This window comes from Choloepus didactylus, chromosome 17 (assembly GCF_015220235.1).
Source record: "Choloepus didactylus isolate mChoDid1 chromosome 17, mChoDid1.pri, whole genome shotgun sequence".
NCBI lineage: Eukaryota > Metazoa > Chordata > Mammalia > Pilosa > Megalonychidae > Choloepus > Choloepus didactylus.
The window spans coordinates 44,239,262-44,253,523 of NC_051323.1; the positions used below are offsets into that span (position 1 = coordinate 44,239,262).

The window sequence follows — 14,262 nt, forward strand, 5'->3', positions numbered from 1 at the left end:
TTATCTTTTTTGTGTTGACACCTCATGATTGGTAGAAGGCTGTCACTAATTATAACCTTTTTAAAATTTGTCTTTAACATAAAGCTTCAAAGAATATCAGAAGAAACATTCAAGCTAGTTTCTCTGTCCTCTCATCTTCAAATATAATCATAGTTATTGTTTATTCTCTGAATTACTTTCCATTACCTTGTCTCTGGCATACTTAGAATTTGAATTCCTATATTCCTAAAAATAAATCAGAAAAGATTTTCTACTTTTATTTTTAAGAAATTGTTTTTGTAAAAACAATACTACATGCTTATATAAACATTCCAAGCAAGAAAAATAATACTACAAAAAAAGTTTAAAAATGAAATCAGCACCACCCTCCCCCAATCATGTGAATATCCACATACCTTTCTATGTGGATAAATAGCCATAGTTAAGATTACAGTTATACTGTGCGTGCTGATTCTTTTATTTAAAAATTTATTTACTTTAAATTATATTTACAAAGGAAATTAAAGTCAAACCAAAAAAAAAAAAGGTTGACTTTAGATAAAGGTTTTCTCACCATATAGTAATTATAAAAGATCTCTCTAGAGTTTAATATGACTCTAGAGTTTATAATATTCTAACTGCGTTTAAACTTTAGACTGAATACGAAGTCTATGAAAAATGCAAAAGTAAACACTATATAGTTAAACCTATGTCTACTCCCTATCATTTATATACTTATTTTTTTTTTGTAAAGGTTTACAACATTTACTTTCCTATGAAAAGAATGACCATGAGTATTTTAGCTTGAATTCTTGCCACTTAAAAATGCCTGGGCAGGGCTTGATTTTGGTGAAGAATGTACAACTATGTAATGGTACTGTGAACAAGCGAATGTACGATTTGTTTTGTATGACTGTGTGGTATGTGAATACATCTCAATAAAATGAATATTTAAAAAAAAATGCCTGGGCATTGCCCTTTATTATTATTGTGGTAAAATTTGACTGAGTGTACAACTTTGATGATACTTTTCTTTCCCTCAGAATTTCATATACATTTTTCTACTTCTAGCATTGAGTAGAGCTGAGAAGTCTGATATCCTAATTTGTTTTCTTTCTGATGGTGACTTGGTCTTCTACCCTGAGTATCCATACGTAGGTTTTTATTGTTGTTGAAGTTGTTTTATTTTTACTATTTTTTTTGTTCCATTTGTTCCTTTCTTTAGAAACATGGCTAGCTTCTCTATCATTTGTATTGCTGTTTATTGTGTGTTCTTTTCCTTTAAGTCTTGTGTAACTTCTTCAAACCTGTTTATTGGTCTCTTACTGTGTCTCCATAGTCTTGTCTGTTTTTGTGTTGTTGTTTGGCTTCCGAGGTAGTTTTTATCTCTATATCTTTCTAACATAGACAAAAGTGAAGAGACTAGTATAATGAATTCTCATCTACCCCATAACTTCAACAACTATCAATTCATGGCCAATTTTGTTTCATCTGTATCTCCTCACCTGTTCCTACTTCCTTCTTTATTCTCTGGATTATTGGAAGCAAATCCCAGATAATCATCCTTTCATCTGTAAATACTTGAGCATGGATCTTTAAAAGATGAGGATTCTTTCTTTTTTCCTTTCTTTCACATAAATACAGTGTCAATCCCACTCCTGAAGAATAATTAAGAATAATTCCTTAATATCATCAGATTTTCTAACATTGATCAGTTTCCTAATTATCTTTTTTTAATGCAATTTTATTGAGATATATTCACACGCCATGTAATCCATCCAAAGTATGTAATCAGTGGCTCACGGTGTTATCATATAGTTGTATCTTACAAAGAATCAAGACTACTGGATTACAGTTCAGCATATTCAGGTATTTCCTTCTAGCTATTCTAATGCACTAGAAACTAAAAAGGAATATCTATATAAAGCATAAGAATAACCTCCAGAATGATCTTTCAACTCCATTTGAACCCTCTTAGTCACTGAAACTTTATTTTGTTTCATTTCTTTTCCCCTTTTGGTCAAGAAGGCATTCTCAATCCCATGATGCCAGGGCCAGACTCATCCCTGAGAGTCATGTGCCATGTAAGGGAAAGGGTAGTGAGTTTATTTGCAGATTTGGCTGAGAGAGAAAGGCCACATCTGGGTAACAAAAGAGGTTTTCTGGGGGTAACTCTTAGGCATAATTATAAGTAGGCTTAGCTTCTCCTTTGCAGGAATAAGTTTCATAAGGGCAAGCCCCAAGATCAAGGGCTTGGCTTATTAAATTGGGAGTCCTTAAGCTTACGGGAATATAAGGAATTCCCCAGGTGGAGAAGCTTAATATTTCCACATTTTTTTCCCCAGCCCCTCAAGGGGACTTTGCAAATACTATTTTATTTTCTGCCCAGAATACTCTGGGATGTATCGGGGTATTACATTAACCTGTGCAAAATAACAAAGATCTTATCTCCTATTCTGGGTTCCATGTAATTATATTGTTTAAATACACTGGCCATACAGGTTAAATTAGATCATGTGCTACAGAGAATATAAATTTTGTATCATAAACATCTCTTAAATCACAGAACTGGAGAATAGATGCCACTGCTCTACGAGCCTCCGATCTACGAACCTTTACAATAAGCTTTACTGAACATTCGGTACTCCTGCGTCATTGATTGTCCAATCTCCCCAGTTATCTTTTCTTTGTTTAATGTTCAATTTATTGCAAAGTATTATTTTTGTAAAATACAATGCCACAGCAATGCCAAATTGTTATAAAACTTTTTAAGCATTTATTATTAGTTTCTGTATTTAACTCATCATGGACAAGAGACAAACTGTCATACATAGATTGACACTAGGACCACAGTTTGAGAGCACTGCTTTAGATGACTCTGTTCTCTATGTTGAAATCCAGCAGACCTCCCACTTGTCCTTTCACTTCACTTCACCTTGAATAGTCTCCCCTAGATAGAAAACTTAAGTTTTAGATAAGAGAAAGTATATCTGACAGTATTTTCTTCAGATTTACCTCTTCTGTCTGAGTTGTTTTGTTTTCTTTTTGAGAATATTACTGTGGCAGTATCCTTCCTCTCCCATGATCCATTCATGCTACAGGATCTTAACACTTCAATTAGAAAAACATTGGTCATGCTTAAGACCTATAGTTTTATGGGGGAAATGGTACTTTGCTAAAAGATCTAAGGTAGTATTTGTAAGATCTCAGCATCCTCCTGTTCCTCATCCAGATTTCACAGTATTTATGGTTTGAGGTTGTGGAAATTTATTTCAATAAAGAAAGCATATTTTTCTTTCCTATTTTGCATTCCTTATTGTTATATTTGGAGAATTTCAAGAGAGGAAATTTTAAAAACTAAAAATTTCACTTCAAAAAATTAAAAATAAAAAAAGACTCCGTTTTATTTTTTTATCAGTGTTTAGTTTTTAACTGTTGCTAGAAAAATTTTCAAGGATTGGCAGTAATGTGTAAGGCAGAGATTGAAAACTACATGTGCTGAGAAGTTGACAAGCTCATGTTTTAATTAGAGAAAACTCTTACTAATCTAATATCTTCTGATAGGCAAAGAAATCATTTTACAATATGGATTTGTCCAGTAAAATGTCTTACTTTGGGGGTTGTATAAATATATGTTGGAGCATTCATGGTGTGCGTCTTAAAAGACAAAGCAGAATTCTGTCTAAATTCTGTTTATAGTTCTACATTATTGGACCATTTTGGACTACAGCTATCTCTTAACAAATTACATGCATTCCATTAAAATGTATTTTAAAGCATTTTCCTTTTAAACTTATAAAACTATAAGTCAATTGATCTTTGTCATTTCTGAATGTAATAATACCAGTTTTAGCAATCCTAGAGGCTTCTGGTTTTAAGATCATGGATAAAAGCTTTTTTGCTGCCTTTTTTCCTAGGAAGTTACTCTAAAACAAAAGATAAAGATTACAAACCCCATCTTCGGTGGAACAAGGAACATTTCTAACCCCTACCCTGAATTACAGTACAGTGAATGACTGAGTACCTATGACCATGGCAACCAATCCAGATTGGAGTAGGTTCTAAGGCCTCCTTATATTCAGGAAAAACATTGGTAAACCTGGTGTGAATGTAAATACATTCCAAGGTGATTTAGGCAACTGGTAGCAAGTATGGGATATAATTATCACTAGAAAACTTACGCAAAGGAGAAAAAGAAGACAATTACTAACTTTAGGGAAAATTTAAAGTTGTGCAGCAAAAAATACTTAGTCATACTTTATGGCTCAGATATTGAATAGCATAATGATCTAACCAAAATTATGACTTAAGTACATTAGGATAAAATGTGTGAATGTGTACAGTAGGGGATAGAGAAGTAGGAGAGCTAAGTCCTCATTTTCCATAATAGAAAGTCAATAGATAATGCCTAAAACTGAAAAATCAAGATATTGCAATACAAGTATGTTACTTTAAAAATGTGAAGGTATGGCAGAGGATTGTATTGGAGAAAGATGGCAGAGTAGGAAGCTCCAGGAATCAGTGCCTCCATCAGAACAACTGCTCAACAGGCAGGAACTGTCTGGATCAACTGTTTCTAAAACTCTGGAGTCCAGTCGAGTACTATACAGCATCCAGGGAATAGCAGGAGGAAGATGCTGCTAAATTACATTAAATATCAGTTAATTGCTCTGTCTTCACAGCGATTACTGGTGCCCATCATCCAGTCTTGCAGCAGGCCACAGTGGGTTCTGGCCCCTGGTGTGGCTTACTTGGACCAAAAAGGGACATAAAAATCTACTTCCCCAAAATCTGGGGTGGGCACACACTGATCACAAAGCACAACTTTTGATTAGCAACTTCACATCACTGGGTGCCTGGCTCTGAGGGCTGAGGGTGGCCTTTGTTCCAACCCTGCCCCAGACAAAGTGGTAGATGATGCTTCAAAATACTAAGCTTTCCCAGTGCTGCAGAGGATAGTTGCAGGGTGTATTTGCTGGACAGTCAAGAAAGTGCAGCTTTGGGGAGCCCTGGAAGAAGTGCGTGGTGCCTTTTCTGGCCCCTCCCTCATCCCCTCTCTGTGACAGTTTGCAGGTGGCCTTCAATCCTCTTGTGGGTCCTTGGCCTTGTTCTGGCGAGGAAAGACTGACTTGGGAAACACCTCTCCACCCTGTCCTCCCCCTCCCAGAATTTGGCCTCCAGGCAAAAGCAGCTTGAGACATGGAAAGCAGTGTGAGAAACAATTGAGGTGTATGGACTCTAGGGCACAGGCTTAGCAGTACAGCACCTGGGAGAGGGAGAAGTTCTGCCTCCTAGGAAGTAGAGGGTGTATTCAGATTCCTGTAAACAGGGAAAACTAAGCAGTTAGCAAGCACAACCCCAGGACAGAGGACAGGCCCTGCACTTTACATTTTCCTTGGGCAGATCCTCCTGATACGAGGTCTTAACACTGAAGAAAATCTCTGTCATATCACTAGCTGGTTACAAACTCAAGAAACAGACGTCTAAGGGAATAAATCCCAGAGTTAAAGTTTTAAAATAATAAAATGTTCAGTGTGCAACAAAAGATTATTAAGACAAATAGGAAAACTATGGTCCATCCAAAGGAAGAGGATAAAAACTAGAACGAGACCAGACAGGACATACCAGACAAAGACTTTTTAAAAAAAGATCTTAAAAATGCTTAAGTAGATGAAGGAAAATACAGAGAAAGAACTAAAAGATATCAGAAAAACAATGGATGACCAATATAATAATCTCAGTAGAGAGACAGAAATTTTAAAAAGGAACCCAAACAACACCTGGAATTGAAGACCAGAATAATAAAAAATTCCCAGGAGGGGATTTCAGTAGCAGATTGAAGCTGGCAGAAGAAAGAATCAGCAAACTTGAAAGACGACAACTGAAATTGACAATTGAAATTTATACAACTGAAATTGTATAAAAATGTAGCTTATGAGGGGTGGCAATGTGATTGAGAAAGCCACATGGACCACACTCCCCTTTGTCCAGTGTATGGATGGATGAGTAGAAGAATGGAGGCAAAAAAAAAAAGGCACCCAGTGTTCTTTTTTATCTTAATTGTTCTTTTTCACTGTAATTTTTATTATTATTTTTGTGTGTGTGGTAATGAAAATGTTCAAAAATTAATTTTAGTGTTGAACGCACGACTATATAATGGTACTGTGAACAACTGAATGTACGCTTTGTATGACTGCATGGTATGTGAACATATCTCAATAAAATTGAATTAAGAAAAAAACAAAGATACAGTTTGTAACAAGTACAAAAGCATGGGGAGGGGGTTACAGGATAAGTTTATGTATATGCTATTGAATTCAAGTTGGTATCAAACCACATATGATTGTTATTTGTTTAGGATGTTAAATTTTAACCCCATGGCAACCACAAGAAAATATATGAAAAATATGTTCAGATAGGAAAGGAGAAGGCACCCAATGTGGTACATGAAAAAAATAAATAAATATAAAAGTAGTTATTAATGGAAGAATTGAGGGACCAAAAAGGGCACAAGATTTACAGATTCAGTTTTTTGAAGGAGGATAGGAGGATGAAACAAAGTTCATTACGTATCTTTCAGTATGTCATTTTTAGTTGAACATTTCTAATATTTAGCTTTGAAGTATATGTTAAAAAATTCTTTGTGACGTTTCTTTTTGCAAAACAACCTTTACTTTAGGGATTAATTTCTATATTTTTCAGGGTTACTTTGAAAGTTGCAACATACACAGAAATAGGATAGCAGGCTTTGAAGTGAAAGCCTATGCTAATCCCACAGTGGTTCGATGTGAAATTCATCATGGGCAGACTGGAGGAATATATGTTCATGAAAAAGGAAGAGGACAATTCATAGAGAATAAAATCTATGCAAATAACTTTGCAGGAGTATGGATTACCTCAAATAGTGACCCAACAATAAGGTATATGCCTGTGATTATGGATGGAAATTACTTTTTCACTCTAGGGTTTTTGTTACAAGAAGAGTCAAGATACTTAGACTTATTTCTTACTCTTTCCTAGGCATCTGAATACTGTAATTTTTACTAGAAAAAGTCTGTGCCACTAATGAGCATAGTTATCACGTAATTATTTTTTTGGTGTTCTGTTTGTTTTTTGTTAGTGATCTGTGAATATTATTATTTTATGAACAATTGCAAATGCTATAATTTTTCTTTAACATTCATGAAACTGCATTATAGATGAGTAAATAAACCTGTGACCTTCTCTTGGAACTTGAATTACCTTGCCTTCTCTTCCTTTTCTGAGAGTCAGCAGATAGAAAAACTAATGAAACTGTCTTAAAGATACTTGGAGAGAGACTAAGAATATCAAGAAGTCAAAACTTCAAGCTGTCACTTTTCTTTTAATAATTCCTACTTCCCCCTCCACAGTAAGGAAACAGTATTGGCCAAAACTGTAGAACAAAATTATTACAATTTAATCAAAGACCATAAATTATTTTTGTCAAGTTTTATTTTCATTGGCTATATGAAAGTAGATTATGGAACTGCCATGTTAATATTCAGCAAATGTATCTAGATTAGGTGAAAAAATTGTATTAGCTGTTTTAAGGGGAATTTTTAATAATGATATTTTATCTCAAGTAATATAGATGGCTCTTCCAAAGCCTTAGGTTTTAGAAAGAACTAAATAGGAACATAGTAATCATCTAGTCTGGTTCCTTCTATTTATATATTAGGAAACTGAGGTCCACAAACATTAAAAAAATAATTTATCCAAGTTCACATGATGAGCAGCCTTACAATTGTATAAAAAAGTTAGCTTTGCTGAATTAAATGCTTATTTCTTTTATTATTTTACATACTTATAGGGGAAATTCTATATTTAATGGAAATCAAGGGGGAGTTTACATCTTTGGTGATGGACGAGGCCTTATTGAAGGAAATGATATTTATGGTAAGCCTATGGTTTTGTTCTATAAAATTTCAGAAATTAATCTGTCTGACATTAGCAGAATGGGCTACTTTGAAACCATTCCAAATAGGGGTATTGAGACCACTTTGAAACTATTCCAAGTAAGAGAACTGATCCAATTTCTTAAAATTCTCAGAAAGATTATTCTGTGATATTCATTCACTTAAGCATTTACATACCAAGCCCTTTGCCAGATACCAGAAGTAAAAATAATAAATAAGATCCTAGTCTTAAGGACTATTTAGTTTCCTTAGGTTCACTCTTGTTAGGTTTACCAATAAATTATTTCTATGGTGGTTTAATATATTTTTGTACTAACTAGATAGGGAAGATACCATTCCTCATTAAAGCTTTTTGCAGCATTAATTCAGCAAACAATTAAAATATATATTTATATGCTAGACATGAATATGGTCCTGGGCTTTCTCTTTTGCTAACACTTACCTGGATAATACTTAGATGTTTATTCAATGGCAGGTACTATTGCACCTTACTTGAATTAAGTCGTATAATCTTCACATCAACCCTATGAGGTACAGATACTATTAAATATCCTTATTGATCAGGAAATAGGGGCAAAGAGGTTAAATAACTTGTTTTCAAGGTCACAATGGAAGGAAGGAAGTAGACTTTCTGGGATTCATAGCTTGGCAGCCTGGCTTTGGAGTCTCCACTCTTAAACACTATGCTTTACTGCCTACAGCCCTTCTGCATCCATATACTCACTTAGTTCCCTTAGTTTTTTCGCGTAATGCTCATGGGCCATAGCTGTCATTCTGAATATGACACATTTCACAGACTTCTGCCCTTACTAAAATTCTAGTAAGAACTTTAATACCGTAATGTGAGAATCTCTTGTGTGCTCCAAATATTGACATTGTAATATTTTTTTTTAAATAGGCAATGCATTAGCAGGAATTCAGATTAGGACAAATAGTTGTCCAATTGTCCGACATAACAAAATTCATGATGGCCAGCATGGTGGGATTTATGTGGTAAGTTAACTAATACAGTTCTATAAACCCATGCGTCAAACCCAGAAAAGGAAGAGGGGTTGGAGGATTATGGCTAGATTTAGGTAGACCATATTCAACTTTTGGAGTACAAATTTGTAATTGTCATTAGTACTTGGACAATAAGTAAGATTCTCTCCCTGTGTCTTAGAATGACTTCTTTTATAGTGTGTGTAGTGTGCCATGAAACTTAATCAGCTCCTAATAGACTAAATTTAGGTAATAGGAGATAAGCCTTTTTATTAGTCTTATAAAAAAATTGGGAATATAGGTTTAACTTGTAACAACAAACAAATTGGCAGTCTTTTATTATGCTGGAATTTTGCCAGTGTGACTACTCAATAAGTCTCTGAAATTCTCCAGAAGCACTAAATAAAATCATAGTATATCACTGGAAGTACCAATAATATTAGACTTGAATATTTTTCCCTTCTGAAAAAGTAAAGTTTCATTTGAATTAATGTTGAAAAATAATTGGGCTTCTTGTTAAAATTTTAAACCCATGTATTTATTACTACTGTTGACATGGTGTCTGAGTCTAGTACATCTGATTTAAGCAAGACAATAGATGGTATTTCTAAAAGGTCCTTGTATTATATACCAGGGGTGATTTCCAGTTTTATTTACAATTCTAGAAATGGCCATGTGTTAAATAATTTTCCGATAAAAGTAAAAATTGTAGTAGCCTGAGACCTTACCATTTGTAAGTGACTTCATTGGTAGTAAGTCTCAAATATTAACTTACTAAATGAAAATCTTCAGGCTGTTACACATCTTAAGATGAATAAGAGGTCTCTGAATTGAAAATCGAATGCTACTACTCTTACTGTAATAGATTTGGAAATACACAACCACATAAAAACATTATAAAAACTTTGGAAACTTTTAAACTGACGTATAGGCTGCATAAGTAGACCATTGTCATACCTCCTTAGCCAGATTTCAAAAAAAAAATGAGATTTTCTTTTTTCCATAACTGAAAGGGATGGGAAACACTGTAAACTACTTGCTTATAAAAGAAATACATTGTAACCAGTGTAACTTTTATTTAGCATGAGAAAGGACAAGGTGTAATAGAAGAGAATGAAGTTTATAGTAATACTCTGGCTGGAGTCTGGGTGACAACTGGTAGCACTCCGGTACTGAGAAGAAACAGGATACACAGTGGCAAGCAGGTAGGGTTATCTTGAACTTTTGGATTAGAAACACGTTTTGTAAACACTTTTTTGTTAGTTGAAATGTTTTTTGTTTTGTTTTTTTTTAATTTTAGGTTGGCGTTTATTTTTATGACAATGGACATGGAGTGCTAGAGGACAATGATATCTATAATCATATGTATTCAGGGGTTCAGATAAGGTAAACATTTTTACATTTGGGTTTCTTTCAAGAGGGAGTAAGGAATACGAAGGATATGTAGAAGAAATTTCCCTGTTGTTTAATAGTTAATCTTTATTCCACCTTTTGTATATGTATTCACATTCTTAATCGCACTACTTACTTAAATTGTCAGAAGATATCTTTCCTTGGACTAGCAGAGAAGAGCAGCCAATGGCACAAATGCCATAAGAGCTCATTTACATGGTTCTGTCCTCTACTCTGAGTCTGTCAGTTGCCGGTGTGCTCCTTCATAATGGCAGAGTGGATGGATCATGGCTATGGGTTAGTCAGAAGAGATCTGTGGTTTCTCAGAAAGTATACTTGTGCCTGGAATGTTGTAGGTACTTGGTAAATGTGAATTTCTAATTTTATGTTATTTTTCTAAAATTAAGCTTTTTATGCCCCTCTTTCCTGTTCTAAAACGGTTTTTAGCGTTCTAGTCCTAATGATCATGTAATGAGCCCTTCGTTTTACATTTGAGGGGAGTATATAGTAATAAATGTAAGTCATTTAATTGAACTCCTCACCAGCCATATTTTAATTTACATATTAGGATGCTATAGTTATACTGTACAATCTAGCAATATGTGTTCTGTGGAAAATGCAGGGTTAAGCAAAATTAAACTGGTTTATTTACTGACTGACTGACTCAAGAGCATCTTGAGGGACCTTGGTTGTAAATTCTTACCATGATTAACGTGAATTTCCACTGTTACCTTATGCAACATTGGAAAAGGGAGTAGAAGCAATTAGAAATGTCGTTACATTCTATTTTATCCACAGGACTGGAAGCAACCCCAAAATTAGACGGAACAAAATCTGGGGAGGACAGAATGGTGGAATTCTAGTTTATAATTCTGGTATGTTTCATCTGACATCTTTTTCTCAGTGTTAAGACTTGAGAAATGTACTTTCTACATACTATAATCTAGTTTTTTGCATTTGTAGGTCTAGGCTGTATAGAAGACAATGAAATATTTGACAATGCAATGGCTGGAGTCTGGATTAAGACAGATAGTAATCCTACACTAAGAAGAAATAAAATCCATGATGGAAGAGATGGTGGCATCTGTATATTTAATGGGGGTCGAGGTATTGTTAATTTTTGCATTAGTGAAAAACCCAGTTTTCCACTGTTCTTCCATATCTTTAATGATCAACAACAGTGCCAATTTATATAATTTATAAATGAGTGGATCTTAGTATTTTGGAAGTCTTGAAGTGGTTTGGACATTAAGTGCCTAAAGGAGACAAATATTTACAGAACTTTTTCTTTTACTTTTGTAGCTACCTTGAATGTGCCAGTTTCAGTAAGGCTTTTTTAAGGAAATGGAATTTTTTTAATATCTTCTCTGTGGACCTCTTTGATTATTCAGGGTAGTGACTGAATGATTATCATAAACTTCAAAGTCAGGTTGTAGAATTAGGTGTGAGAAATTAATTCTTCTGTAATTATATGAAAACGTCTAGTAAATGGGTATTGTTTTGTAACTATTTATACCTGTGTTGAAAAATGGAATTAATGACGCCATGGTGTGCCTGGTTTGGTGTTCATAAAGGCCAATTCACTTTGCATTTAGGCAAAAATTCCACAATCCCTGCCCCTCACAGATGCATGCTGTTTACAAAGGAAGGCTGGAGGAGAATGTCAAAGGCAAATTTATCACCATTCCTGAAATGATACCCAACTGATAATGAGTCTTCTGAAGATACAGTGAGAATATACAGTACACAATAGCCAATTTTATACAAGATGAGAATCACTCTTTAGGTGTGCATTGAAAAATGAATAGGTATATACTGGTAAATGGAGAAAGGCCATTTCAGGTATAGAAGCATATTTAGTTCACCCTTTCCTGTATAAACTCTGATTGAACCTGTCTGTAACAAGCACTGTGATAATGGTGAATAAAACACAGTACTACATCCGGAAAGATTGCAGTCTAAAATGGAGTGTGGCATTGTAAACAGAAGTCTGCAAGAGGAACCAAAAGTTTAGGCTAGACAGAGGGCAGGGTCCAAATCATGAGACTTTGCAGATTCAGTAAGAAATTGATCTTAGCAATTAAAAAAAAAAAAAAAAGTGATCTTAAAGTTGCAATGGAAGCAGTGCAAGATTAGAGGCAGGGACTTGGAATAATCTAGGCAATAAATGAGAGCCTGAATTAAAGTGATAGGGGTGTGAGGGTGGAAAAAGGAAGGTCCATTTTTTTGTTAAAAGGTAACAACAACAGAACTGGGTCTTCAGCTAAATACAGGGCTGAGAGAAAAGTGAAAGATGATCTTAAATGATTCTGGTTTGGATGACTGGTACCTTTCATTGAGATTAGGAATTTAGGAACAAGCAGTACAGTAGTACAGTAGTAAGGTCAACTTTGACCATGGGACAGCCAAGTTGGTATGTCTAAAAAGTAAACTAAAGAAACAGATTTAAGAATTAAGCAGTAGCATATATGTAATAGTTGGAACCATGAGAGAATATACACCCAGAGTATATATTGAGAGAAAAGAGAGCCAAGAACAGAACCTTGTAACATTATATCTAAAGGGTGGCCAGAAGAGGGAGGAGCCTAAGGAGTCACAGAGACAATTCAGAGATACGATCCAGAGTTTAAAAGGAATTTAGGGATCAGTAACTGAAAATATCAGTGTCAAATGTCTACAGAAATAAAAACAGTTCACATCTTCAGGGAATAGAAACACCATTATACAACATAGTATAGTTCACTGTATATAAGTAGAGGATTTAATAGGAATATTAGCTAGAATTAATTTTGTTAGATACTTTTATGTGTATTATCTCAATCAATCCTAATAACCCAATGTGGTAGGTGTTGTGCCCATTTTACACACAAGGAAACTGAGGCAGAGAGGCGGTAAGTAACTTGCCTAACTCAACAGAGCTAGTAAGTGGTGGAATCAGTATTTGAAGGACTGAGTCTGATTCCTCAGCCTACTCTTAATGATTGTGTCATCCTGCTGGAAGAGATGTAATTAAATTTCATGGAGGGATACTGACACCTCACCCCACCCCCCCAGGATGTGACATTAGGAAGAAAGAGTACAGGATACTCCAGGAAGAGGAAATAGCATAAACCACAGGGATAAATTTTTAGGGATAAAAATTGAAAATATTCAGAGGATAGGGTAATGTATTGAGACAAGTAAGTTGGAAGAATGTAAAAGGCTGTTAATAGTAATTTTTTTTAAGCAAGGAAGGAGCATGATCAGATAACTTCGTTTTCAACAGATGGAAGAAGACTTTTGAGTAAAGAAAGTGGATCAGGGAATGACTGTAGTAATAAAAGTCAGAAATAGTAATTAAGGGCCTGAGCGAAAACAGAGGGTGCAAAGGTTCTACAAATACTCCAGAACGAATTCATTTTAATTCAAAAGTATTCATTCAGAATCAGCTGTGTGCCAGGAGGATAGTGGTGAGTAAAACTACACATGGTACTTGCTATCATGAAACTTTCAGTTTACTGGTTTCAGTTTATTGCCATTTTTAGCAATTTTTGGTCTAATCTTACATTAAATACCTCTGAAGGACTAATAGTTATTTTTGACTGACAAAAATTGGTCCCCTGAATTTTACAATGGCAGTTACTAAGCAACCCAAAGAAAATCTAAATACCATCCCAAAAAGGCTGTTTTTTTATATGCATTAAGCCTTAATCTAAGGAAATATTTTCTTATAGGTCTCCTTGAAGAAAATGATATTTTCAGGAATGCTCAAGCAGGTGTTCTCATCAGCACTAATAGTCATCCAGTCTTAAGGAAAAACAGAATATTTGATGGATTTGCTGCAGGTTTGTATTTTCTTCTGTTACCTGTAGCATGTTTGCTATAAATTGCAGTGTTTGGTTTTCATGTATTAATTTTCTTTCACTTTGTGCTACCAAAGTGGCTGAATGCTTATGTATTAGTAGTCATTTATGAGAGCACCTAATCCAACTTC

General features: G+C 34.6%; 1 protein-coding gene across 1 annotated transcript in view; it reads left to right on the top strand.

The window, feature by feature from the left end:
- Positions 1-14,262, top strand: part of FBXO11 (F-box protein 11) — a 100,055-nt gene that overhangs the window by 82,752 nt on the left and 3,041 nt on the right. Inside the window, exons 12-19 of the mRNA XM_037807224.1 lie at positions 6,682-6,899; positions 7,811-7,896; positions 8,815-8,909; positions 9,980-10,102; positions 10,198-10,283; positions 11,088-11,164; positions 11,253-11,396; positions 14,003-14,113. Of these exons, the coding sequence (XP_037663152.1) occupies positions 6,682-6,899; positions 7,811-7,896; positions 8,815-8,909; positions 9,980-10,102; positions 10,198-10,283; positions 11,088-11,164; positions 11,253-11,396; positions 14,003-14,113 (940 nt within the window). The remainder of the gene's footprint in view (positions 1-6,681; positions 6,900-7,810; positions 7,897-8,814; positions 8,910-9,979; positions 10,103-10,197; positions 10,284-11,087; positions 11,165-11,252; positions 11,397-14,002; positions 14,114-14,262) is intronic.